The sequence below is a fragment of the Glycine soja genome, chromosome 9 (assembly GCF_004193775.1).
Source record: "Glycine soja cultivar W05 chromosome 9, ASM419377v2, whole genome shotgun sequence".
Taxonomy (NCBI): domain Eukaryota; kingdom Viridiplantae; phylum Streptophyta; class Magnoliopsida; order Fabales; family Fabaceae; genus Glycine; species Glycine soja.
The window spans coordinates 39,091,321-39,116,356 of NC_041010.1; the positions used below are offsets into that span (position 1 = coordinate 39,091,321).

The 25,036-nt window shown below is 33.3% G+C and overlaps 2 protein-coding genes and 2 pseudogenes across 4 annotated transcripts; 1 reads left to right on the forward strand and 3 right to left on the reverse strand.

The window, feature by feature from the left end:
• Positions 1-965: 965 nt before the first annotated feature.
• Positions 966-2,463, reverse strand: LOC114367507 (annotated as a pseudogene).
• Positions 2,464-2,701: 238 nt separating this feature from the next.
• On the reverse strand, positions 2,702-3,469 carry LOC114368478 (LEAF RUST 10 DISEASE-RESISTANCE LOCUS RECEPTOR-LIKE PROTEIN KINASE-like 1.4). Its single transcript, XM_028325732.1, has one exon. The coding sequence runs from the start codon at positions 3,467-3,469 to the stop codon at positions 2,702-2,704; it is 768 nt and encodes a 255-aa protein (XP_028181533.1).
• A 7,060-nt stretch (positions 3,470-10,529) lies between these two features.
• LOC114368808 (LEAF RUST 10 DISEASE-RESISTANCE LOCUS RECEPTOR-LIKE PROTEIN KINASE-like 1.2) lies at positions 10,530-21,162 on the forward strand. 3 transcript variants are annotated; one of them, XM_028326070.1, is made up of 4 exons: positions 10,530-11,497; positions 18,997-19,023; positions 19,637-19,912; positions 20,009-21,162. In XM_028326070.1, exons 1-4 carry the CDS (start codon positions 10,618-10,620, stop codon positions 20,932-20,934), a joined length of 2,109 nt encoding a protein of 702 aa, XP_028181871.1. In that variant the 5' UTR covers positions 10,530-10,617; the 3' UTR covers positions 20,935-21,162. The 3 variants fall into 3 exon arrangements, with proteins under 3 accessions (XP_028181871.1, XP_028181873.1, XP_028181872.1); XM_028326072.1 differs by lacking the exon at positions 10,530-11,497 and adding an exon at positions 13,471-14,406; XM_028326071.1 differs by lacking the exon at positions 10,530-11,497 and adding an exon at positions 15,975-18,153.
• Positions 21,163-21,600: 438 nt separating this feature from the next.
• Positions 21,601-24,023, reverse strand: LOC114368809 (annotated as a pseudogene).
• Between the last annotated feature and the right edge of the window lie 1,013 nt (positions 24,024-25,036).

The following is a 25,036-nucleotide window of genomic DNA, read 5'->3' on the forward strand; positions in this document are numbered from 1 at the left end:
TTTGATATAGATTTATTAGAGTCTTTGTCCAGTAAACTTGAAAATTTTTAATGGTGATAATTTTTTTTCTTGACAACAAAAAATGAAATTTTGGATTACTGAATTGAGTTTGTTATGTTGAATGGAAAATCTGAAGAGTTCTGAGAAAACTTTTATTGAATTGGCTCAAATTACACCTTCTGGATTTTCTAGTGACAGATGATTTCTGTGACAACAATATTTTGTGCCATGGTCATACTTTGAGTGCTTTGTCTAATAATGTTCATAAAATCTTTTGTCATATGAAAACGGCTGTAAAGTTGTGAGATTCTCTTGAATTCAAATATGGCTCTGCTGGAAAAGCCTCCTAGTATTTAACTAAATGAGGGCAAAGGATGATTGAAAGTGCAATATATGTGGAAATATATACATGGTGTAGCTAAAGTTAGATAACTAATTCAAGATTTAATAACTTTAAAGAAAATAGAAATTAGTGAGAAGAAAATAACAATCACATGCCTATTGTTGGATACACATGATCAACAGTGAAGCCCAGAAGCAAGTTTGTTTGGTTTCTATTTAACTGATAATCACTACAACACAACACAGGAGGAGAAGTAGATGAGAAAATTTGGTTAAGAAGGAGGCATATCATATTTTAACCCGATGAAAATTAAACTCTTTAATTCAATGGACACCATACAGAGTGCTATGAAGAATCCATTATCCATGTACAACAGCTGTTGACTGGTCACTCCTTTTATTTTTAATATTGACATTTGATAACTCCCTTTATCTGTACTAAGGAATTATACATGTTTTTACTTTTAAAAAGGAGGATGGGAAGGATAATGTTTGAATTGTATGGAAATTCTGAGACGGTTCCCAGTTTTTGGTCTTTTCTTATACATTGAGAACAACTATAATTCGCCCTCGTCTTCGAATCAATCGACATTTTTCACAAATTTTACGAACAGAGGCTTTTATTTTCATATTTGCCAGGAATGCATTTACATTTATCATGTAATAGAATTTTATTTTATTTTTATCCCTAAGAATCGAAGACAGGGGATTTACAATAATTCATGCACTGTACTTAACCAATTGAGCTAGATCCCCTTACCTTTTTGTATTGGAAATCATAAAATGTATGAGCATGTTTGTATTGCTGTTAAACCACGTTGAAAGTGAATCCAAGTGAGACCAGGATTCACGTTCAGCATGCCTCAAAGTGTAATCCAGCTAAAACAAACACACCCTTAATAGTCAAGTAAATTTCTAACCTACAACACACTGTTTTCAATATGATGTAGGGCTAACCTGAAATTACTATACTGCAGCAAAAACTCATCTCTGTTCAGCCAAAATCCAATTACTAGACCACAAGCCATGTGAATGGTTTGGTAGAATCAGGCATGTTGGTAGCATGAATAAAGACTATGTTATCTGGTTGAATCCCCATGTTCCTTTCCTTATGCCCTCTAGGGTATCTAGCACCTGTTTCATGGATGGTCTGAGTTCCTTGGGACACTGCCCACACTGAAATGCTAACTCTGCCACTGCTGTTATCATTTCCACCATGTTTGTGTCAACACCTAACCAAAAACTTGGATCCACTACCGCGTTTAATTCCTTGTTTAAGATTTTTCTCTTTGAGAACTGTACAAGAGAAACATAATCTGTGCCTTCCATTAAAATTGGGGGGTTGGATGATATCAGTTCAAACAAGACCACCCCAAAGCTATAGACATCACTTTTGTCACTAACCCTTCCAGATTCATAGTAGTCGGGATCTATGCAAGAGTGAAACTGCAACTGCCACCGGTTCCTACTGGAACAGTGGAAACGTGAGTAACATAATCTGGAAGAGACCGTGAAAATCCAAAATCTGCAACTTTAAAAGTAAAATTGTCATCCAATAAGATGTTACTCCCTTTTACGTCACAGTGGATGATAGCTGAATCATGAAGATATACCAAGGCAGTTGCAGTTTCAATGGCAATGTTCAATCTAGTATGCCATGGTAATTTACCACGGGAAGATTCATGAAGATGTTTAGAAAGAGTGCCATTGGAGATGTACTCATACACTATCTTGTGTTTGTTGCTATGGCGAGAAGTGCGGACATAAAGTGAAACTAGATTTTGATGGTGCAACAGAATTAAGATCTCAGTTTCTTTCATGAATTGCTTAATGGTCTTTTCTGTCTCGCTCTCGTCATGGAAACATTTTATTGCTACCTCTTGTCCATCTTTAAGTTTTCCTAATACAATGGCATGCTATCAGAACAAAGATAGATATATGCATATTACTCACAGGGAACATTGGTTTAAAATATGGGGACTAATTAGCCTCTCACCATAGTACACGGTGCCGTACCCTCCCTTTCCAAGGCAAGTGTCAAAATTGTTAGTAGCTTCTTCAAGTTCAGCATGGTGGAAGATTTTCAAAGTTGGCATTTATGGATATTAAGACATGAATAAACCTTTTATCCTCAGTCTGTTGACAACAAAACACATGAAAGCTAGAAAGAGGGGTGCTAGGAACCCTCTCTTTCTTATTGGTTAAACTTTATTGAAAACTAAAAAATCAGGATGAGCCATTAAATAATGTGAAACCCACTAAATTTTGAGATTTCCATTTAATTTCAACCAATGAGTGGGAGTGTGTTTCTAGCATTTCTCAAGCAAGAAAACCATGACAAAGGAAAATGGACAAAAGATCATTTTATTATACCTTTTATTGAGTTTGTTTCATGTCTTCCTTGCTTTATGCCATCGAGTGTCTCTAGCACCTGTTCCATATTAGGCCTTAGTTCTTGTGGGCATTTCATGCATAGAAGTGCAAGCTCAGTTATAGCAGTCATCATCCACTTGATCTTAAGGTTTGTATCGAAGCCAAGTCTTGGATCCAACAACTCCACCAAAGCTTGGTTTTCAATTTTTCTGCTTAAAAGGGTAGCAAGATTATCCTCTTCATTCAGAACCCAGCATTTTGCCAGCGTCAATGATAGAAGCTCACACAATACCACCCCAAAGCTATAAACACCATTTTTAACACTAAGCCGGCCATATGCCAACTCTGAGTCCATATAACCACATGTCCCAATTATATCACCAGTAACATGGGTGGCATAGACAGGAACTCCATCTGGAAGTTTCTGAGATAAATGAAGGTTAGCAAGTTTAGCACAAAAGTTCACATCTAGGAGAATATTGCTGGACTTCACATTACGGTGGATGATGCCATAATAGTGAAGATAGTCCAATGCATTTGCAATATCAATGGCTATATCTAATCTGGTCAACCAAGGTTGTGTGCTGTTTTCGGCTATTTCACTTTGAAGATGAGCAGAAAGATTTCCATTGGATAGGTATTCATGCACCAGTAGTGATTCCTTGTGATGAGAAGCACACCCATAAATTGACACGATATTTTTGTGAGGCAAGTAGTTTAGGATAACAGTTTCATTGATAAACTGTTGCAACATGTGGTGCTTGTCTTCGTTAAAGCACTGGATCGTTATCTCACGCCCATCCTCAAGTTTTCCTTAAACAAGGTAAATAACCAGAAGAAAATATTTGTATGAACAAAACTTGCAGATGTTTAGGTGCTTTAGCTGTTAGCTCTTCAATAAGAATTTTATCTCGGTATTCAACGCTAACTTTAACTACTGACCTTTATCGTGTGTGTTACCATGGTAAAACACCAATTTTAATAAGAGCACCAAAAGAACCTAAAGAACTGCACCTAAGCTTTGTGCTTTTTCTATTGGACAAAATGTGTATGCAGTTCCTTAAGTCCATTTGCTGTTGTCATGTAATCAGTAATCAAAATTGGCGTTTCACATTGGTAACCTATACTGAGCTTTAATGTAATTTTTTATTACATGAATTACCAAGATGAACTCCAAATTTGATTTGAGAACCGCTCCAAAAGTACTTAAGCTACTTTATCTAAGCTTTTTCCTTTTCTATTTACATTATTCATATAAAAGGACACAGCTTAGTCTCTTACCATAATATTCAGTTACAAGTCCTCTCTTTCCAAGACAATGAGATTGATCAAAATTATGTGACTTTTGCTAGCTTCTTGTAGGGCAAGATTCGCCACTTGGTCTGCTTTGAAAATGCGTCAGAAGTGCTAGTAAAGCAGCACTCAAAGAGATCACACACCATTCTTATGAGGTCGTAATTACTAAATGTTGCAGGGCCACTGAGATGCTGAGTGAGAGTGAAAAAGCTGGCTGATCAGAATTGCAAATATCTATGAATTTTAAATTCTACAAAGTCTAATTCATTTTCACGTATACAACTGAAATGTAAATAAATAAAGGATTAAAACAAATAAATTCTATATTTAAATGAAAAAAAAAACATATTCAAGTCAATGACTGTAGGGTCCATGCTGTGCAAAAAAAAAAAAATGGCTGTAGGGTCCATGTCTAGGCTAGGTGTGGTGGAACAACTCTTGGTAACTAAAAAAAATTAAAAACAGATCATAATTAAAAAAAATCCTGTATGTAGAGTGATTAACAACATAATTAATCTGCCAAAAGAAAACATGCATAATTACCATAATATACTCATTGATCTAGAACAAATTTATTAAATGAAGTAAAACATGCATTAAACTGTGTATCTTCATCAAGGTGCTGGATTGCAATTTCACACCTATGGTCAAAATTTGCCAAAACAACAACAAAGCCTTATTGTTGTTGTTCAAAGAGGAGTATTTTTTACACACACACCCTCCGAAGAAAATATTTTTCTATATATTTATTGTATAGAAAAATAGTCAGCTGGGTATGCTAAGCCCATTACCATAATATACTGTGGCCAAGCAGAGCATCTATTATGTAATCAGAAAACAATCACTAAAGGTAAAATATTAAGTCCTAGTGATGTTTAAATTAAAACAAATATAACTAGAAGAGGAACAAGTTACCAAAAAAAAAAAATTGTTAACTACAAGGGAGTAGATGTTTTACAGGAGTACCAAAAGTTAGCCCTTGTAAAGGAACTTGTTTAAGGACTCCTGCAGATATTATACCCCTTCCCTAAAAATAGCAATATCTGCCTTTGTATAGTTACCATTTTTCCTAATTTAAAAAATTGAAAGAAAAATTAGAAGGCTACTCAATAAGGCCGGAGACCTAACTGATATGGAATTCACTCCTTGTAAACATTAATAAACCAAGGAAAAAAAGATAAATATGATTTTCTTATTGAGTTTATACAAAAGAATTCATCATAATCACTGAGTTTATAAAGTTTCTTATTTTATATTATTAATGCATAGACATTAAATTCATAATTTTTTTATTAAATCATTACATTAATGTGATAACTATTGTGCATATATAAGTATATTTTGTATTTAGGTCACATAGAAATTATCAAATTTTCCATCTTTTATTGTCTTTTTTTGTGTGAACCATTAGGATCTTGACATCCTTTGAGTTTTTGTTCAGTAGGTACTTAAACTGATAAATTTATATTGTTTGGTGGTGTATTTTTTTTAGAAACATAGAAGAAGACATGGAAGAGAGTTGAAGGTCTAAAGACTCTCGCTCAACGCGTCATACACATTCAGTGCGACGCGATTGTTCAGGGGGCAGCCCTCGCTTAGTGCGAAGAAGACACTTTGGAAGTCAAGTGTCACGTGAAGGCGCGTTTAGTGCGTGACCACTTATTCCTCGCTTAGCGCACAAAATCGTGAAATCAGAACTGAGTTGCGTTTTAAGTGGAAAAAAGAGAGGGAACATATTCATTTAGCTTCCCACACTGAAGAGCAACCTAGGGCACATCCAAGAGGGGGGACCCATTCATTTTGGAGCAATCTTCCCAATTCCTCTCCATTTTCCCTCCATTCTCTTCCACCACTCTTCACCATTTTTGTAATTTTAAGCCTCTCATGACAATGAGAGGTTAAAAAACTCATTGTTGGGATCTTTGCAATCAAACACTCTTAATGTAACGATTTTTACTATTTATTTAATGTTATTTCAGTTTCATTGTCTCTCTTCTATGCTTAATTTCATACTTGTGGATTGATCATCCATATTCATTGAAAAATATTTATCTCTTAAGAACTGAGAGAGAGAACATCTAAATAATTCATCTCTAGGGATAAAATGATTTCATTTAGCCTGTCTTTGCATCTCAGTTTATAATGCAATTTAGCTAGTTTATCTCTTAAGGGATTATGAGAGAAATTAAGAAAATTAGGCTCTTTCATGTGAGGAATTGCGGTTAGAGTATACGAGTAGATATAAGTGTTAATTAAAATAATATTGAATAGGAAAAAATAATTAATATTGCATCAAGAATAGTTTTGATAGGCTAAGCCCCAACATATCAGTCATTTTGTTTCGACTGTCACCTCACCATTCCGAGTGTTTGTTTTTTTCCGTTGCACGTGCTAGTTAATTAGTTTAATTTCATGTTAATTAACTTTTAATGTCACATATTACAAATATTTGAATCAATTCATTAGTTGCTTGAAAATTGGATATACTCAACTCTGAGTACAATCAAAGACCATGTGAATTCGATGAATTCGACACTCAGGCTTCCATTTGTCGATGAGTTAACACAATGCATATAATTAATAATTACTTTTAATATAATTCATTCAAAAATTTCTTTGAACTAATACACCGGATATAAAAAAATTTGTAATTTGGTATATAGTTATAGGAATTTCAATATAAATAAAATAGTATAAAATTTGATTTTTATGTTTAAATATAATCTGTACTCAAGGCATGTTTTTGTTAAAAAATCATGCATTATGCTGTTATTGAATTATTGATGTAGTGCTGGCAAGTCTCGGACCCTTGACTCGGTAGCTGCCTGCCAGTTAATAGCATGGACCATAATTATGTGAACATCACTTTCAGCATTTTAGCCTTTTTCTTCCATTACTAGGCTAAAATGGACAATTCTTCCTAATTACATATTCAAAAGTATTATATTTTTTTATCGATTGAAATTAATTAAACATTGACTTAATTATCAATTTGATCTTCAAACTATTTTAAATGAATCACTTTGGTTTCCAAATTTTTAAAAGGTTCAATTTAATCTTCAAATTTTTAAAAAGATATTAATTTAGTTTTTATTTTTAAAAATTTGAGGATTAAATTGAACTATTTAAAATAATCACTTGATGTTTTAGAATTATACTTTATGGATTTTGATTTAGTGTTGATTAGTTTGAAATGTATCTAATTTCAAGTAAAATCACGATGATCCTTTTATTTTATTAGTATCTATTTATATTTTACTTTTACTAAACTACAAAAAAAAAATTAAGGCATAAAAAGTCTAAGAAGCCCATTATCAAACATGTTTAACCCATGGGTTAAATGAGCTAAGCTAAAAAGTTCATAATTTAAATGGGTTAAAAAATTATAGCCCATATATACCGCACAAGGCTTTGTAACATCTTATTTTTTTAAAATAAATATAAAAAGTTTTATTTAAAAATTTAATAAAGTTTTTAAAAATTAAATAAATGAGAGAAAAATGTTTTAACCTCAGTTTCTATTTCAAGTGCAGTTCTTATAATTCATCTGTTCAGTCTATAGGGTGCTTGAAACATAATACGAATCAATCTTATGTGTTTATGGCCGGGGATGAAGCTGAAAGTGATGACCATGATTGGCTTAGGCACTGTGAGGAACATGTTGTGGTGACAGTGAAGCAGGATGAGATTGAAAAACTAGTGGCTTGATCACTGGTTTTGGTGATGCTATGAAGAAAGGATTCGTGCTTGATTGGATGAGAGCTCAGGAATGTGCAGTGTGCGAGGAGTCTAATGGCCATTGCATATTCGATCCAGCCACTAAGCAATCGAGGTGCTTATGCTCAGATGGCAGAACTGAAGTCAATAGTTGCGAAAAAGGTACAAGAACTCCTTTTATCTCTTTGAAAAATTATTGTACATTTTTTCTATTAGTGAAATCTTTGCTCATATTCACATAAGCACAGCTTCACTAGTCTGCATATATATATATATATATATATATATATATATATATATATATATATATATATATATATATATATATATATATATATATATATATATAATATATATATATATATATATATGAGTGATTGCTTTTGTTAATTAGTGTAGTTTAGACTATCCAAGTTTACTTCTAACATATTATCTTTTAAAGATATTTTATTATTTTATTCGTTGGTTTTTGTTTTCATCTTATTGTAATTAATTCAGGTCGACCACGTATTGTGTAAATATAAAAATGGTCACATCAGTTATAAAGAAATATGTTAGGTGAACATTAAAAAATAGTCTCTTTCGATCTTAAAGTGTATTTATTAATTTTAGACATAATATCTTTTTTCTACATCAACATGGAGTGCACATTTATTATTTTCCTTAATTTTTGAGAGGTGTGTATCAGTGTATATAAAATAACCAAAAGATAAAGGTATACCATTTCACATTTGATTTTTATATGCTAAAAAATGGAACTAAATTAGAAAAACACTAGATTATAAGTAACAAACCAGGGTTAAATCAAAATTGTTTAATTTAATTAAAATATATTGATAGTATAAATATTTTTTACATTGTTATTAAAAAAAATAATTATATAATATATTTGTTGACTTTTTTAGTAATTATCATAAAATTCATTTTAATTTTTTTATTAATTGATAATGTAGAAATTCTTACACTGATATGCAATTTAATTGAAAATTTAAGTGTTTACATATTTTTGAATTATAGCATTTATTATTCCAACAGAGAATTGGTATTTGGGAGAAACTGATATACTAAATAAATTTACTTAATAAGTTCAATTTGGCTGAAAATTCTGACTCTAAACTTACTACGTACTTTTGTCTAATGAACATTATTAGAAAATAATTATGAAAGTTAATTTTTTTAAAAATGATAAATAATTAATTTCACAACTGGATGATGCCATCTAAAAATTTTAAGTGAATAAAATTAGTGAATTTGTAAATTGAGTGATAAATTATTTTTAAATATTTTTTATCATTAATATTTATGAATGTAATAAGGTGGACCTGGTTGGGTAAGTGGGTGGGGAATGAGTTACTGAATTTGGGCTTGGGCTTAAAGCTGTTACAGGACTGCTGGGCTAACTAGGTAAAAGGCCGTAGGTGAAACTTGTAATGTAGAATACTAAAATAAAGCGTTTATTTATTTAATTAGTCAGAGGATAAATGGGGAAATTAAATAAGGACAACCATGTCTGATGTAAACCCGTCAAAGAACCTGACCCCGTTCATCTTCCTCATCTCCGTTTGGGCACATGAACCCTAAACACCTAACATTAAAATTGGATCAATTTTAAGAACTAAGGAGCTCAATTGCATAATCATAAAATTAAGGTATCTAATTGAGTCTTTTAAGTAAACTAACGGATGAAATTGGGTATTAACTATTAAGTCATAATTATTTAGTCTGCAGATTATGTTACTTTCGCTGACATAGTAATAAAAATGGTGAATACACAAACAGTGCTATTTTTTATATCCCCTTTACCTTACTTTGCATCAGTATTTTTGGATTCCTTTCTATATAAAAATCTCTTCGTTAAGAACATAATATAAACATGTATTAACTGAACTATAACAATGTATAAAAGGGGAAAAGTAGTAGGAGACTCGATCCCATTACCTTATGAACTTATCTAAAACGTAGTAGTTGTAAATGATTTTCTTTTAATAAAAGGGAAAGATTAAAAATAATAAAAAGCGGTAGGTGGAGGGTTTAATTAAGTTAATTAATAAATGTAGGTGGAGAGTTTTAGTTTAATTAATTAACGTATTACCAGTTTGCTTGCACAATTAGTTTTGGGCAACGGTACGTTTTCCAGCAGAACACGTAGTATTGTTTTTGAAATTTTCCTTTCCACCTTCATTGTATATGTTTTATAGCACAACAATTAGATACAATTTTGTATTTTAAGTACTATTCTTTTATTAGAATTACAGTTTTATTTTAATAATTTGTACTAACCTTTAATTAATGATAACTTTTATAACACTCTGAGATAAAACTTTAACTCTAATTAAAAAAATAACACTAAAACAATCTAAAAACATGTATCTGATTCTTCTTCAATTCTATATCTTGTATATTTTCCTCTCGTTTATCATTCCCCTTTGGTTAAGTTTGTCTTGATTTATTGAATAAAAATATAAAATAGGAAAAAAAAATCTAATCACAACATCACTAACGTGACAAAGACACTGCAGCCAGTGAATAAAAATCTTACTGGATAAGTACATGTTTGGAGAACCAAAATTTTTAAGGTTCAGAGTATATTTTAATGTTTACTTCCAAATAGCCAACACCATTTTTATGAAAGCCATCAAACTAGCTAGTTAAACGTCATTTAGTTTGACTTATATATATATATATATATATATATATATATATATATATATATATATATATATATATATATATATATATATATATATATATATATATATATATATATATATATATATATATATATATATTATTGTGCCGTACTTGATCATTTGCCTCACCAACAACCAAGGCCTCTTACAAGCTAAGGTTGATCTGCACATTAAGGCCCTTATCAGATTAATTTCTATCATGGCTCTTCCTCTTCTTCCACCTCTTTCTTCAATCATCAACACCCTTTTCTTCTTTACACTCTTCTTCCCAAAATATGTATGGAGTGATGTTGAAGGGTACTCAGCATGTGAACCTTTTAGCTGTGGTGAAATCGACAACATTCGCTACCCATTTTGGAGTAGTGATCATCAACAAAGTTATTGTGGGCATCCAAAGTTCAAGCTTGATTGCCAACAAGACAACGTGACAATTGACATGATGTCGCAGAGATTCCATGTTATTGATATTGATCAAACATCTAAGGTTTTGAAGATGGCAAGGTTGGATTTATGGGATGACCCTTGTACTAATGAGTATAGCAATGTCAAGTTGGATTCTGATTTCTTCAACTACACTTCCAATGATGATGACTATACTTTGTTATATGATTGTGGTCCTCCTGTTACATATACGTCTAGTGTGAATATTAAAGGAACAATATCATTTAGTTGCCCCATAGATAGTGGTTTTCGAGATGCATTCTTTGTGTCAAGTACTGATGTGGGTAATTTGAAGGATCTGGGGTGCAAGCATAGCATCAATGTTTCTGTTCTAAGAGAGGCTGTGAAGGATGCTTTGCAAGTGGAAAATGTTTTAGAAAAAGGATTTGAGGTAGGGTGGATTGGTGTGGATGAAGGACAATGTGATGGTTGCATAAAATCTGGTGGGAGATGTGGACACAACGTATCTAAGGATGCATTTACGTGCCTCTGTCCTAATCAGCAATCTTATGATGAGGTTTGTAGCAAAAGCCAAACAAGTTCTCCCTTAGCAGCACCAACGCCTAAACCAACACCAGAACAGGAACTGTCACCCCCTTTTGGTCCAAAATTTCAAGAAAAGTCTCCACATGCTCCGAGTATGTATTCTTCCTTCTCCTGATTATGATTAAGTACCCCTAATGAATAATCTTATTCTTTTGGATGGTGGCATTCAATTTTCTTTGAGGATCCAAAATTCCTTACATACATGCCTGTTTAGAAACCAGTTGAGAAGTAAGAAATCACGTTTAGGATATAAAAGGCTAAAGTTATAACTACTAGCTTCTCAATAAATGTGAAAAACTATATCTGAGATGAGATGTGAAACCAAACATGCTATTCTTCCACTCAGGATTAGGTAGAGGCTCATTTCCTAGACATGGAATTAGAATTGTTTGTTCTGCTTGTTCACGAGTATTCTTTCGTTAGAATAGTTCCCTTTGATTTTTTCTTTCTTCATTCTGTGTGGAAGATTTATAATATTGGATCGAACTATTGAAGACCGCGTTGTGAGATAACGTGTCAAATTTTATAATGTCTTGTGTAGGTTTGGTAAGGGTGAGCTTAGCTTACGTTGACTTTTAAATATTACTTGGTAATAACTGAGTATAAGCTTTTAAAAGTCTGCATATAACGATAATGGTATGTGTCACATTAGTGATTGGATGTTAAAAATTTGGATTTTCATGGAAATATGATGGCAACAGTTACCTAACAAGCTGTACTACTTTTTTTTATTATAATTTTCCAAGATAAGTGACTGTGTGCTGCCTTGTCGCATATAAATTTGGATGATCCTTTGTGGGGCATCACCTACATAGAAGTGGAGCGTTGTAAATCGCATACTATAATTAACAATTTGTTAGAATACAAAAAATAAATAAAAATTAGAGTATGCAATAACATATCCTCTAACATACTCTTTTGATTAGAACACATATTTCTACAACATGCAACTCTTCCTTCGATGATCAATTGACCATAAATGTATTCATATATCTATATCAAAATCTACAACATGCAAACTAATATTTCTGACAACTAAGTTTGTCCTTAAAAAAACAAAAAATGATTATTGTTCCACGAATTTCACAAACACTTACTCTGACTTCCACCCCCTTCCAACATATACCGTGCACAACATCACCATATTCTATGACTGTGTCCTGGATTTTTCATAGGCCAATCAGCAATTTTAGGTGTAAGGTTGACACTAAGATTAAGAACCTTATTTTCCACGTTGATGGAAACCCCTGTTCTAGGCCTGGCTTTGAACTGTGGGGCTTCTTGTGTACAAGTTCCCATTTTCTGGGGTGTTTCTCTTAATCCTAATAATGGTGGGTCAAAGTGAAGCAGCAATGGTAGACTCAATTTGATAAAATGCTCTGTTTTTCATTCTCATTTTACTTGGATTTCTCTTGAACGCACATTTAATGGTTGAGGCTTGAGGAATAACTTCTTAAAACAGTTTGCCTTTTGTTTACTAGGACGTGACAAAGTTGAAGTTTTCATTATTAAAAACAACTATATCCTTTCACATGTTTCAGATTGCTTAGAAATCAGCATCGGATACATTCATATTTATAATAATAAGCAAAATTAATATGGCCGGTCTATTTCAAATAGTTTTGAAAAAGGCTATTGTTAAGATGGTCATGTCACAAGTTTGAAATGTACAGAGCAGGCCTAGAATAAGATAACGATAATTAATGAATTAATACTACATGTGAATTTATGAAAAAAAATTTAATCATTTTTTTAAAGTTCTGGCGAATGTTTGAACTGAAGTAACTAAAATGTAAATTACACGACCCTAACGGATAGTTTATACTCTTTGGATTAGAAAAAATTAACTTGATAATATACAAATTTATAGAGGAATCTAATAATAAAAAGTTGATTACAAAAAGCATTGACCCACAAAAGGAAAAAAGGAAGTAAGAAACTGAGTTCGTCCCCTGCCATAAAAAATCTGCAGATAAATCGATTTATTGGCTAGACAAATAGCTTGCACCTTGTCACAAGGAAATTAATTAATTTATTTTTTGTAAAAGTATATAGAATTCCGTCTAATGAAGTAAAGTTAGGTGAGGTGAGATATGCCGTGTTGTGTAATTGGGTATAGTACTGTAGTTGATTAAAAAAACATTAGGCATGAGAAATTGTGCAATGCGAATTAGGAAGCAAGAGTACTAGAGGAGACTGGGTCGTGTTTTTCAGAATTTTGAATACTAATTTGTTTTGGTGTGGGGATGTGAGAAGAAGGCACAGGGTGAGGGAGAAAGAGGGTGGTAGTTTCCTGGGAGAGGACTTTTTGCTTCATTTTCTGAGAACTGCTTCTAAAACTTTTACATTATATTTGGCATCAAGAGAGACTGCATGAATATTTTAAGCGAGAGGCTTTTGAGGGCGTTGGTAGTAAGAATGGATATCCATATCCACATGCTCCTCACGTCCATTTCTTGCTTATTCTTTATCACTCTGCCGCAGTCCCTCTCTCAACCACCATCTGTCTTCAATTATTCGGCTTGTAAGGAATGGCCATACAACTGTGGAACACTTTCCGGCATCTTCTATCCATTCTGGGGAGAGAACCGACCCCCTCATTGTGGTGGCGGCGAAGCATTCAGGCTGAGCTGCCATGATGATATTACTACTATTCTAATTGCCTCACATAATTTGATGGTGAAGAACATCCACGACACCACTCGAACCATGAGAGTAGTGCCAACTGACCTTGACCCCAACGTTTGTTCTCTGCAATCTAAGAACATATATGATGACATTCATGCGAAGGCCACTCACTTCCTGTATCCCAATCCTTCATTGTACAGCAACAACATATGCGAAGGGTTTGAGGTAATTTATGATGTTTCTGAAAATTGCACAAAATGCCTGGGAAGTGAAGGAGAGTGCTGGAAGGAAGAAATTGATGAACATGATATAGTTTCATGCTATTTCTGCCCAGATGGATCTCATTCCCTACGCTGTTCTCCTCCAAAAAGAAGTACGTCTTCTATCCTCTTTTCTTGAACTTCACTCGTCTACGTCATCTCACAGCCTTGCTTAGTCTTGGGTGCTCTTTTTCTCTGTCATTTAATTTGATGCAACAATTGAAGATGAAGAAGCATCTCTTTGCTCTTTCCATCTCTGTTGCAACTCACAGGCCAAAAATAGCCACATCAAATCTCTAATTAATTGGAGCAACCCACCATTATTCCTATCCTGGAATTTTCCATATCAACAATTCATATTTATTTTAGCTTATTTTGAAACTATAATCACTTCTTTTTTGGTTCTGTTTTTCAAATACTTTATACCCAACATGCAATTATTTACTGAAGTTCCCGATCTTGGATTCCAATAGTTCCCACCCAGTAGTACCCTCCACCAAGTCCTATAGAGCATATCTATGAGCTTTGGTATTAACTTGGGGACATACATCCTACAGAGGTTATCTCAGGAACCCAGAAACAAAAACAGAGTGGAATAACATGAATTTCTGATATTATATTAGATTATATTTTCATTTTCAAATATAAGTAAAATTTAATTACTTTTTCTTATTTAATAATTACTATTGTTGACATGACTTCGATAAAAACTAGAGTAGTTGACTGCACATTTTTCCAATTCTCGCTGTGTCCTTCTCTGATGGTCCCTTACAAATACTATTATATTTGGTGGTTCCTTCTTTACAGCTTCACTTCCCATTAGATCCATTGTCTGGCTTTGAACGTGTAATCAAATTAACATGTTTCCTGAATTTTCTCTCCAGCTATTAGTTGTTTGGTTTTTTCTTTCTCAGTCTTTCCTCCTTTTCCTATACGTGTGAATTCGCTTTGACTTTTAGTCACGTTTCCTGATATTTTTCCTTTATAACCCTTAATATATCAAGTAATTTTCTATGAATTACTGTCGCATTTGTTTTGCTATATTCATTATGTCTAAATTTGTTTATAACCATCATTCTTTTTACTATGTTAATGGATTTTTAATAGCCAACCTATCAATTTTATTTTCATGGTTCGTATATTACATGTATTTAAAAATTCTTTGATGAACAAATTCAAACATAATATACTGCCATGCATATAGTGCATATATTATTAACAGAATACATGAGCATGACTCAAGACAAAATTTCCAGCGAACCTTTTTAAGAGGGGAAACTGTTATCTATGTTTGATATTACTATTGATATATAATTTACAGTCTGAGGAAAGGTGCTATAAATATTTATGTTAATTTTTACTGTATATCACTTGCCTGTGATATAAGCTACATTTTGTAGTCAGACTTTTTTATTCTCTTTTCTTTTTGGTCTAAAGTTATAAAAAATTAAAAATGTCCTTTAGATAAAAATGGTGGTACACGACGGAAAAGTATGATCCATCCTTTTTCCTCTTTTCCTTCATTTACTTTTATTTCATGGATGTATCATGCATACATGTGGCTAACTGGCTGTACCAACAATCATTAGGAAGAGGAAAAAAAATCATTTTTGATAAGTAATTTCTTAAATAAAAATAAAATAATAAATTGGTATAAATTTAATATTCCAATGTTTATTTATTTTTATGGATGTTATATAAATTTCTTAATTTAAAATTAATTAAAAAAATTGTCTCCGTATCCTTTTTGTCCTCCCAAACACACTAAAAGTTAATTAGGATTTTATTTGATTGAAATTTTGCACATGTTTTGTGGGGGTAAAACAATCAATTAAATAGTTGAAGCTTATATCTCAGACAAGTAATATGACTTGGTAATAAAATAACATTACGACGTTTATCATATTCATACATAGCTCGAGATTATCACTGACTCAGCCAAGGAAAAGAAGAAAGGGAAATCATTGATTTGAAAACAACTACTATATGTTAAGGGTATATTTGTGATTTTTTTTCAAAGGAGTTGCATGTATTGCATTTCTTTGCAAGTGCAGCAAATATCTTTTCCTTCTTTCTGGTCCAACACGTCTTTCACCATCATGGACATAATTTTCTGCTTTCTTTTACTTGAGATTTTTAAAAGTATTAATTTTACGAAACAGCTTTGATTTCTCCACTTTCCATTAGAAAATTTGCACAAATCAAATCGTCCACTTATTCTGGTTTTCCCCCTCACAGTCATAAAATAATTCTCAATTTTAAAATGTTACCCTTAACTTTTAGTCATAACTCTGCAAAATCTGTATACATGACTTTATACAACTTTAAATTAGTGCAATCTATTCAAATGAAGCTACATACATACGGTTGCATTCAGATATAACATAAAAAATTCAACATCTATGTAAATAGAACATCTACAGTACTGTTCATTCCATAGTTCCTTCTTTGATTTGTTATGTAGGTAAAGAAGTGATGGGATCAATCATAGGACAGAAAAAATGTTGATTTTCTATTATAATGTATATGAAACTTCTAAATTAGCAATTGATTGATTAATTAATTTATTACACGTATTGAGTGATTGATAATGATAGATATATATGTCATAGTGATGTCACCATTACTGGGATGATGTGGTTTTCATTCTAAGTAGTATTCTTTTTGTGTCAATACTTATTATATAACTACAAAAAATGGAGTATGCAAACTTCCACTGTAAGGTACTTCACCTACTTTCCTTTGTGGGGGTTCAACTTTTGACTAGTAATATGATATGGACTTGCACCCACCTATGAAATTAAAAAAAACACCCTTAACAACTTCAGGAAAACAAAGATAGGGAGTTAACCTACTTCCTCATCATGTAAAAAGGCGAATAACTGGTTATCTATTGCTTGAACTTTTGTTTTGTCTTCATCTATGTTTTCAAACTTCAATCATTAACCCCATTACAAAATAGTAGCATATTTTCGTGGAAAAATTTCCACAATACATACCTACCAACCACTTTGAAATCTCCTCTAAATGCATACCTTAGACTCCACACAGTTTCTCTTCTTCTCTTGTCTTCTCTTCATCCTTTTCGAATCTCCAGAACCAAATGATCCTCCAAATCTCCTTCCATTACAATAAACCTCAACTATGCATTATCACCACTATCTTATTCTTGGCTACCACTGTTCTGTCTTCTAATCCAAAATTTGAGGCCTGCTCACCTAGAAGCTGTGGAACTGGCCCACCCATTAAGTATCCTTTCTGGATTCCTTATGAACAGGAACCATTTTGTGGCTACCCTCACTTTGGGATCACCTGCATGGACAAAAATCCAATTCTCAGAACTTCTAATTATGAGTTTTTAGTGAAAGATATCTATTACTCTAACTCCTCATTTACTGTGGCCAACATAGATGTCTATGAGGACAAGTGTCCTGTTCCCTTATATAATTACACCTTTGATCAAACTCCATTCACCTACAGTTCAGAAAATTGGAATCTCTCTTTCTTCTACAACTGTTCCACAGAACCTATAGATTACCCCACTTACGAAGTAGATTGTGCTAAAAATGCTACACATTTTTCTTTTGCGGTTTTTCATAAGGAGGCACTGGAGCACAAAAACTATTCCTTGAATGAGTGCCAGTTTATGGTTAATACGCCATTGAACATCAATGAATCTGTTAATATCAGTAGCTTATTGAGAATGAATTACACTGAGATTTTGAAGATGGGGTTTGTTTTGAATTGGACTGCACCTGATTGCCACTACTGTGAGAAAAGTGGTGGACGTTGTGGATTTGATGGCAATCAGTTCCTCTGCTTCTGCAAGGATAAGTCCTACTTAAAAAGTTGTGGTAGTGGTAATAATACATTTTGGAAATATTGTGATTATACTTTTGTTGTTTGTTCAGCAGGCACCTTTCTCTGTGTGCAAATTCTGTTCCTTTCCTCTATTTTTGTTGTTTAATTTTCTATTTCCCTCTTTTGGGTACAAATGCAGTTTCTATTCTAATATGTCATTTTAGAATATTCTAACCAAAGTATACCAGATCGTTGCCTTTCCTTTTGACCTGTCTGACACTCGCCTTAAACCATCTATAATTCTACATGCCAGATGATTATGGTTTCACTTTTGCAAAGTGTATTTGGTTTTACAGAATATGTAGCCACGATAACTATTTTGTATTTTTGTAGACTCAGTAACAAAATCAACTGTGTAATTCTTTGATATAATTATTAACTGTCTCATGAAAAGATTCAGCTACCTATACCATAAGTCCTTGTCTCATTGTCATGATTTCTTCATCAGTTGTCAGGATTTACATGCAGAAAATAGGCTGAAATTGAGTATTCTTTACGCTTTAGTTTTTAAGAAAACGGTCCAAATGATATGACTAGGTTCTAACTTTTTTTATATTAAAAAAAATTAGAATCAAGTCATTTCATTAATTTGAAATGGAAAACAAATATGTTATGGGTAACTTTTAAATTGTATGATGTTAGTTCAGTGTACAGTTAATTGTAATTCCCATTGTGCCTCTCTTCAGATATCATGTCATAGCAGTTAGCATGTACTTTCTTCATGAGGCCTTTGGTCAAAGTACATAAATATACATGTTTATGTTTGTTACATTCAACTACAATATCCTCCTTGAATTGGCACAATGCTAACCCATCTCTGCTTTCCCTGTTGACTGTTGCAGATCCGCGGAAGTTGAGACTCATTATAGGTAAATAGATCGAGTTTTCCTTGAACTTGTTTCGCTACTTTGTGCATATTTATTTCTCTTAACCAGGAGTACTTGCAAGTTGCAACACACTCTCTAATTGTATTAAAATTCATTAAAAACTACAAATTTAAGAGAGACTCATTAAATATATTATGGGACTAACAAAAATTTGCAATTTTCAATAATTTCATTAAATATGATTAGAAAAAAAATGTGTTCTAGCATTTCTTTTAATAGTACATAATATCTCCTTCATTCCAAAATTATTGATCCTTTAACTTAAAAAAATCCAAATTGACTGTTGTTATCAATAAGTAGCTTATTAATTTTGCTTAATCTGTGTGAATAAACCTTAAACATCATTTGTTTTAGAATGAATGTTGTATGAAAAATGATAGGAACACATTATTTATGCACTTGTTAAGTTTATTAAAAATTACAACATTTTGTGGGTCTTAATTCTTATTTAATGAGTCTCACTTATATTTTTGAAGTTTCCAATAAATTATTAAATTATAGCGAATAATAGAGAATGTTAGGAGGAATGTGTTGCTGACTTGCTGACACTCCTCTAATAATATATTAATTGAAATTTTCATCTTTTGTTCTTTAGGTGTTGTTTCTGGTGTGGTGGGAGCACTTGGTATGGGCATTATCGGCTTTCTCTGTTATCGTAGAAAGAAGAATCGTTATGCAATCTCATATATACAATCTCGTAGCCTCTCTTCTGATCCATCTTCAAAAGACACTGAGAAGGGAGTTCAAAGCTTTACTCAAAGCTTTGTACCAGGAGTGCCCCTCTTCTTGTATGATGAACTTGAAGAGGCCACAAATTACTTTGACTCATCTAAAGAACTAGGAGAAGGGGGATTTGGAACTGTGTATTTTGGTAAAAGCAAACACACCCTTTGTAATTATCTCTGTCGTTTTTATGCTTTCAATGACCATTAACAAAGGTTCCTGTCTTCTGATGTTTCTTGTCTAGGCAAACTGCGGGACGGGCGTTCTGTTGCAGTGAAGAGGTTGTATGAGAACAACTTCAAGAGAGTTGCACAGTTCATGAATGAAATTAAAATCCTAGCAAAGTTAGTTCATCCAAATCTTGTGAAGTTATATGGATGCACCTCTCGCCACAGCCGCGAACTTCTGCTTGTATACGAGTACATTCCTAATGGAACCGTTGCTGATCATCTTCATGGTCAACGATCCAAACCTGGAAAACTCCCTTGGCATATTAGAATGAAAATTGCTGTGGAGACTGCAAGTGCATTGAATTTTCTTCATCACAAAGACGTCATCCACCGAGATGTGAAAACCAACAATATTCTTCTTGACAGTGACTTTTGTGTCAAAGTGGCAGATTTTGGACTCTCGCGTCTTTTCCCAGACCATGTCACCCATGTTTCAACAGCTCCACAAGGGACTCCAGGTTATGTGGATCCCGAGTACCACCAGTGCTACCAGCTTACTAAACAAAGCGACGTATATAGCTTTGGAGTGGTTCTGGTTGAGCTGATATCATCCTTGCCTGCTGTAGATATCACAAGGCATAGACATGAAATCAATTTGTCCAACATGGCCATCAACAAGATTCATAATCAGGCACTGCATGAGCTTGTCGACCCTACCCTCGGGTTTGAATCCGATTTCAAAGTCAGGAAAATGATAAATGCTGTGGCTGAGTTAGCATTTCAGTGCTTGCAGAGTTCTAAAGAGATGAGACCTTCTATGGAAGAAGTGGTGGAGACTCTCAAGGATATACAGAGTGATGGCAAACATAAAAGCCAGCCTGAGGTAATGGACATCACAAGCACAGCTGATGATGTTGTGTTGCTCAAGGATGACCCTCCTCCACCATCACCTGATTCTAATGCGGTGAGCAAGTCGACAACGCCAAATGCTAGCGGATAAGTGGACCTTCTTTCTCACTTCCATCAAGGCATCAAGTTAACCTTATCCAAATTTATGTAAAAGCAGAGTTAGCATCACACTTGTAGCAGCATCCACCCAGTTACAGCATGCATTTTGTCATCTTATGATGAGGATAACTTTTATGATTGAGATGTATATATAGATGGTAAAGCTGCTTTGGTTATGAAATTTCATCTTTTCAATAATTATAGTTACATATTATTAATATTTTTTGGTTTAATTAAAAATTCATTCCCTACACTTAACACCATTTTTCATTGGAGTCTTTGTATGAAAACCTTACATTTTGGTACCTGCACGAAGAAATATTTACAAATTAATCTTTGTCGTTTGCCAGAGTTATAACCTGGGTTGGTAATGAACCACTGAACCAGACCAAATAAAAATTTGTTAAACAAGTCACATTTGAAGGTGATATGTCGAAAATTAAGCTATGTCAAGAGCACCATTGATTATGGGATATTTTACAGTAAAGGCATGACATGTGAGGTTTCTGGATACTGCAGCACTGATTATGCTGGTGATCGACAAGTGTCGTTCAACGACTGATTATATGTTTAATTTGACCTCAGAAATAGTGTCTTGGTGCGCTAAAAGAACCCATTATAACTCAGTCAAGTATAGAAGCAGAGTACAGAGTAGCAATTATGGAAACTCCAGAAATTGGTCTGATTTTTGCAATCAATGTAGCGTCAATTTATCACACGTGAGATTCATTTGATTTTCAGGATGTTTAAAAAGTACCAAACAAATATGTACGGTGATCCTTATTACAATATAACTTGAAGATTTGCTCAAAATGCAATGCAACTAATTTAAAGAGGAAGATTCTGTTGCCGATCTAGTAGGAGAAGAAAGCATAGGTTTTGGTGGCATTTCCAAGGAATTCATGCTGCCTTCCAACATTTCTATCACTCTACTCGTTGTAGGTCTATCATTTGGAAATGTTTGAATGCACCTTAAACCAGCTATGGTCATTCTCTTTGCAATCTCATTTTCTTTTGTGGTTATCACCTCATCTGGTCTTACATCATTGTCCAACTCAAGCCAAGTGTATACCAAATGCAGGATAGCTATAATCATCAGACTTATGTGAAACTCCACCAAAATGTCTATTCCACATTTCTGGAGCTACATACCCCATAGTCCCTATAGATCTGACATGGAAACAATTCTCTCTTTTCTGGGACAGAGCTTTCTAGCCCAAAATCTGATATCTTGGGGCAAAGATTCTCATCCAAAAGAATATTATGTGGTTTTATGTCAAAATGTAAAATTCTAGTGTTGCATCCCCTATGCAAGTAATCCAACCTTCGAGTAATCCCTATTGAGATTTGACACAAATTCTCCCAACTCAAAGAGACAATGGTTTGTGGCCCTTTTTTGTTAATAAACTTTTCGAGGGAACCATTGTCCATAAACTCAGATGAGAGCTTATTTGCGGCTTTCCAAACAAAATCCAAGAAGGGTGACAATGTTAACATAAGAGGCTGATAGCATAATTGAGAACACAGCAGAAGCAATAGCAGAAACAGGGAAGGGTGATACACCAATCAAGAAGGCAACAGAAGCAGGGGTACAACTAGAAAACAGGACCAAGAGAACAATTACAAGGCCCACTTACCTCAAGGATTTCGTGTGATGCAAGCTGAGGCACCAAATCTGTAAGGATGATGCTGGTAGTGTAGGGGGGAGACAAGCCTAACGAATTCCTGATATTCTCTGCACAAAAAGACAAATTTTGTTATTGAGAAAATCAGTATAAATAATACCATGTAATAAACAGCATCATCAATGAAATATTCAGCTTTTCCTTTACTTATTTTCTTCCCTGGAGGCCTCTGGTTCCTCGAAAACCAGCTCACACAATTCTTCTATCAGAGGCTCTATTGATTCTAGCAACCTCATTGATAAATTCTTCACCATTTATTTTGGATGAATTCAATAGTTTTACGGCCTCAGGGCAACCATTGGGTAGCTGTCCTTTGTATACTGCACCAAAACCCCCTTGACCCAATTTAACTTTGAAGGAATTGGTTATTTTCTTGATTTCTGAAAATTTGTTGTATCTCTTTTGTGCTACAGCTCCATGAATTTTTAAGAATGCTTCAATGTCTTGGTCACTCTTTGTGGTCAAACAAAGTTTGATTGGTTGGGTTTTATGACTTGTATCTAAAACAACAAATTATGATGCAATTGTTTCTACCCTACCCACCTTCTTTTCTTCCTGAACCAGTCTCTTCTCCCTCTTCCACTATCTTTTCTCGTTTTATTTTACTATGCCTTCATTTCCTCGCCATGAAGCCTCTTTCTTTTTTTTAAAAAAAAATAGACAACTATTTAGTACAGGAGTCTAGCTTTGATTATAGTGTGAAAGTGTTATAAATCCTTTAATATCATGTTTGATTCCTATGGATTAAAAAAATAAAAAAACAGAACTATTTAGTTCACTCTTTTTGTTCTCCACCTTTACAACTTTAGACTAATTTTTCCAGAGAAATCACACACTCCTCAATCCAATATAGAAAAGTTTGCAAAACAATAAATCAATACTCTTCTAGTAGGCTCCACGGACAATATTTTTAACTTTTTTTTTTACCATGTTATAAACGCGAGTATATCCAATTTCTACGCTCGCAAAAGAATAAACATTAAGCGTATGGGTATTCTTAAAATTAAGGGAATTAAAGTGGCAAAAAAATACAAAGGTACTTTTAAAATCGACTTTAAGGTGGCTCCTGTTACTGCCTTTCTTGACGATTTTTTAGTGCTTTTTACCTGCAACCAGTACCCCATCAATAATTTCTGCCCATATGTGTGGTTGCATGCATCTATACAATTTAATTAGAAGAGTGTATCATTACAAAGGAAGACGTAGATAGGTACCCTCAATCATAGATGAAGTGTTAAAGTTGACATCACTGCTACTTGGAAGAAGAAGCGTTGCAGTTACAGACAAGAGAGAAAAGAGAGGGAGAATGCGGAACATGTGCATGTGGAATGATGAACTGCAGTTTCAATGCATATGAAATGGTAAATTATTTGAGCCAAGAGTCATAGGGAATCATAGTAGATGGACCATATATGAAGTGGTAAAAGGAAATAATTAAAACCACAAAAATTATAATTACTATTAATATTATTTTAAATAAGATAAAATGTAATAAAGCTTAATAAAATACATTTCGTTATGTTTATTTATCGTCTTTGTCTTTATTTTTGGTTACAACGACAAGTCTAGCTTTGTCATCTTCTATATGTTTTAACGCGTGGTTCCTTGGATGCTCAATTTGAAAGGATCCAGAATTTTCTCTGCAGCTGTAATTAAGAAGGGACCAGACTCTAGCTTTTTCCAGGCTAGGTCAAATCAACAAACATATAATTGACACTGAAATATGTAAGAATGTGTTTGGATACAGAATATTAATTGGAAAAAATAATTTATCAAATAATTTAAATTTTGATCGTTTAAAATTTATTGTTTGGATTTTTTTTATAAAGAATTAAAATTTTAAAATAAAATTTTAAATAATTAAAAATGTGAAATTTCAATTTACTTTTAAAATATGCGAAATTAAAATTCTCTTGTTCTTGATAGAAGAATCTTTAACTCTTTCATCTTAAAGTTTTCAAAATCTCATTCTCGAACTCACGAATCTTCCGTCACGCTGATGATCCTCTTCTTCAAGAGATACTGTCGGAGCTCGTGGAACATCAATCGGGTGTGAACGTAGGGTAGGGGGATACGTAGAACTGCACCCGCTAGTCAGAGGAGCAACGGTCACTACCCATCATGCCTTGTGTCATTGAATGAATGTTGTGGTCGAATGTGGTAGTGTAGGCCGTCGTGTCCCGATTCCCCTACGACTTCTCATGTCGCATCAATATTCTTCTCTTTGCATTCATTTTCTTTCACCCTCACAATTTTAATTTTTTTTATCCCAACAAAATTTTAAAAATAAAAGAATTTTAATTGAAGTATTTGAAATTCTTAGAATTTTAAATTTTTCAAAATTTTAAATTCCTTCATCCAAACATACTCTAAGCGAGTTGTTGAGTAAATTTGGGTTAGAAATATTTT

What these genes read in the sequence shown, in the direction of transcription:
- LOC114368478 (XM_028325732.1), bottom strand. Translation starts at nt 3,469, where the DNA reads ATGTTGCAACAGTTTATCAATGAAACTGTTATCCTAAACTACTTGCCT.
- LOC114368808 (XM_028326070.1), top strand. Translation starts at nt 10,618, where the DNA reads ATGGCTCTTCCTCTTCTTCCACCTCTTTCTTCAATCATCAACACCCTT. An exon ending in AAAGTCTCCACATGCTCCGA is followed by an intron (nt 11,498 to 18,996) that starts GTATGTATTCTT and finishes TGACTGTTGCAG; the next exon opens with ATCCGCGGAAGTTGAGACTC. An exon ending in ATTTGGAACTGTGTATTTTG is followed by an intron (nt 19,913 to 20,008) that starts GTAAAAGCAAAC and finishes TTTCTTGTCTAG; the next exon opens with GCAAACTGCGGGACGGGCGT.